Raw genomic sequence first — 3,343 nt, forward strand, 5'->3', positions numbered from 1 at the left:
AAAGTGAATATATTTATTCTCAACGGACAGAGAAAGAGTATGGGTAGGAGATCCAAAATTTGGCGATTTATCATAATATATCATAGCCAAAAACAAAGCCAACTAGCATATCCACATGGGTTTAAAAGAACACCTTGGCGATCACGAGTCGCCAACAAATTTATGTGAATTCTTATAACCATGCAACCGAAACATTTAGCCGTTGGAAAATTAGAATAAAAAGTTATAAATAGATTTTTGTTTTCGATTAGAGGCGACAGTGAATTTATATGTCTGCATAATAATGAAATAAAAAGAAAGTATCCGTTACATTGATCTGGAAGAGAAGAAATAAATATTTTATGTTCGCTTAAAAAGATTAAGTTTTTGATTTATTTTAAAAGTAATTCTTCCATTAATAAAAATAAGCTTAAGTAATGAAGGATATTTTAAAAGATAGAAAATAAATATGTGTATGCCAATTCTGGCATCACATATATATATATATATATATATATATATAAAATATTTATGATATTTCTTGTTTATCTATTATTGAATATGAATAATATTCAATAATAGATAAATAGATAATAAATAGATTAAAAATAGATAAATTCAATAATAAAAAGTTAGCCAATATTAAATATGAATAATATTGAAAATAAAAATAATGACTGGGCTGTGGCTATGTTTCTATCACGAAAAGCTAATTGTAGGTCTAATAGATATAACTATTTTCATTTTTTTTCCATAACTTAAATAACTTATACATTAAGTCGCAATATGTTTTATCTTAGAATAAAATTTTTATTTAATTTTACCTCATAATGTGTAAAAAAATGTGAACACTCAATTAAACACACAATGTTTTTATATGATTTTACTTTTAACTTATTGTATTTATAATTGATTAAAATGAAATAAAAAAGAAATCTATTTTATTATGTAAGAAGATTCATAGGAAAATTTTCCACTATTTTGCTTTTCATATTAGCATAAAATTTTTTGCATGTAATGGCAGTTATTGTTTTATTACAATATAAAAAGTTAAAATACAATAAATACTATAGCTGATATCAGCAGAGTAAGAGAAAAAAATTTATGTTCCTTAAGTAAGAATTGTTATCAACAACATGCAGCAAAAAGTCTTTGAAATTTAAGGAAAGCTCTAATAAAAGCAAGTAAATGACAAAAAAATTGCCGAGACACCTAACACAAAGGTGTGATACCGGCAAGGACAGCATTAAAGTTTTCTATTGAACCAAGTGTGAGGTGAGTTAAGGGTGGTATATCAGCAAATAAGGCAAAGAAGTTCACCTAAGCATCTGATATAAAGGTGTGATACCAGCAAGGACGGCATTAAAACTTTCTATTGAACCGAGTTTGAGGTAAGTTGAGGGTGTACACCGGCAATTAAGGCAAAGAAGTTCAAAGCATCAGAAATAAAGGTTCTAATCAGCCTACATTTAAGGTGCCTTAACGGCAAGCAAAGCAACGATGTGTGCCAGTGAAACATATTTAGCTTTTGATAAAAAGGCAAAAAAGACATCATAAAGGTACAATAAAAGCCTTTACGGCAACTCTGGCAATTTTGTCTTTATTTTGTGGGGAAAAAATTTTCCCGGTATTTAACAGGCAAAAATGGCAAAGCAATCCAAAGGCAACAAAGTAGTTCCGGCCCTTTAACGATTGCCAGAAGTTAACCTGAAATGCCATGCACTAGCCCTCATTTTGGCCCAGATTTCACTTTATTAACGGAACCGATACGGAGATGAAAAGCCCGCCGTAATGGCATTTTTGGAGAATCGACAATGTCCCTTCACTAGCCCAAAAGTCGTGTGCTTGTTGGGCTATTTCGTGAAAATTTAGACATAATTTGTGAAAATTAAAAATTATATTAAAAAATCAAGACAAAAATATGGATCTTATGGGATACAAAAATAAAATTTTAAGAAAAAGTCTTTTGTGAAATTACCGTTTTTCCTAAAGTTGAATTTGTGAAGATACCGCTAAACGGTAGTAAATTTGGCCTGGACAGACCTCTGTTACCAATCAATTTTTTTAAAACAAAAATTAAGAAAGAAAGGAAAAAGTGCTTTGTTTAGAATGAATTCAGAGAATAGAGGGTCCAAACTAATATTCCCCTTATGGTTGTAAGAAATTTGGTGGGAGTATACATTATTTGGCGATTGCGCCTGGCTAACAGGAAAGAGCCCAAAAATCAAATATTAAACAAGATTGTGGCGTAACTACCACTATAAATATTAAATACCGAATCACTAGTATATAAGACATGTTAACTTGATTCCATCACAAGGTACACTACCTTTTTTATAGATGAAGGTTGACATGGTCAATAATTAATTCCCCTCAATGGTGACCCGGACGTGATTTGAACATGCTAACATGATGGATGGTCCACATTAAACAGTTGATTTGCTTAATATAAACTGCTCAAAGAAGAAGAAAAAGATCTGGTGAATTAAATAAGGTCTCCCGGTAATAAACAATATAGGAAAAAAATGAGCGAAATGATATAAACAAAACAAAAAAAAAATGAAGGAAAAAATATAATGAGCAAAAATTTTATAAATAAATAAACAACATGAATCAACCAGTGGTATCTGTTCATCGAATTCTATCCCAGATAAAATTCTGGAAGGGGAGTAATGTGGCGTAACTACCACTGGAAATATTAAATAGTGAATCGCTAGTATATGAGACATATTAACTTGATTCTAGCTTGAGGTACCTTCCGATGGATCACGTCCGGGTCACCATTGTAGGGGGATTTATAATTATTGACAATGTCAACCTTCATCCATCAAAAGGTACCTGGTGATGGAATCAAGTTAACATGTGTTTCGATATTTAATATTTATAGTGTTTACTCCACAAGATCATTCAATAAACTTATTATTTACCTTTCTTCAGTCAGATTATAACATTTTCCATTGAGCCTCTTCATCAATAAAGGACCACTAAAATTCGATGGCTGGACTGAGGATGTTAGTTGATTAGTAGTTTCAGAGTCTGCCAAACTTCCACCAGCATACCTATAAACACTATAAATTAGTGATGGTAAAAAACACACTTCAGCATTGAAGCCACAATAAATGCATCTATATTTCAATATTTTTAGTTTTACCTAACATTTTTAGCTTATACTGTGTACAGCTTTCAGTAACTGATCAAATTAAATGAGGTTAATTAATCTACAAAAAATTCAGCCAGCTCTTATTTATATTTTGATAATTCTCTATATGTTTTATAATCATGACCCTAATAGATTATAAAAATATTGACACAATTATTTTCATAAGTTTCAAAGCTAAAAGTGTTTAAAGAAGGCACTATTTCA

General features: G+C 30.4%; 1 protein-coding gene across 1 annotated transcript in view; it reads right to left on the reverse strand.

The window, feature by feature from the left end:
• Positions 1–3,038, reverse strand: part of LOC107454505 (N-acetylglucosamine-1-phosphotransferase subunit gamma) — a gene marked incomplete at its 5' end in the record, with an annotated part of 36,612 nt that extends 33,574 nt beyond the window's left edge. The window contains 1 exon segment of the mRNA XM_071178200.1: positions 2,907–3,038. Within this exon segment, the coding sequence (XP_071034301.1) occupies positions 2,907–3,038 (132 nt within the window).
• Between the last annotated feature and the right edge of the window lie 305 nt (positions 3,039–3,343).

Source organism: Parasteatoda tepidariorum, chromosome 3, assembly GCF_043381705.1.
Source record: "Parasteatoda tepidariorum isolate YZ-2023 chromosome 3, CAS_Ptep_4.0, whole genome shotgun sequence".
Taxonomy (NCBI): Eukaryota; Metazoa; Arthropoda; class Arachnida; order Araneae; family Theridiidae; genus Parasteatoda; species Parasteatoda tepidariorum.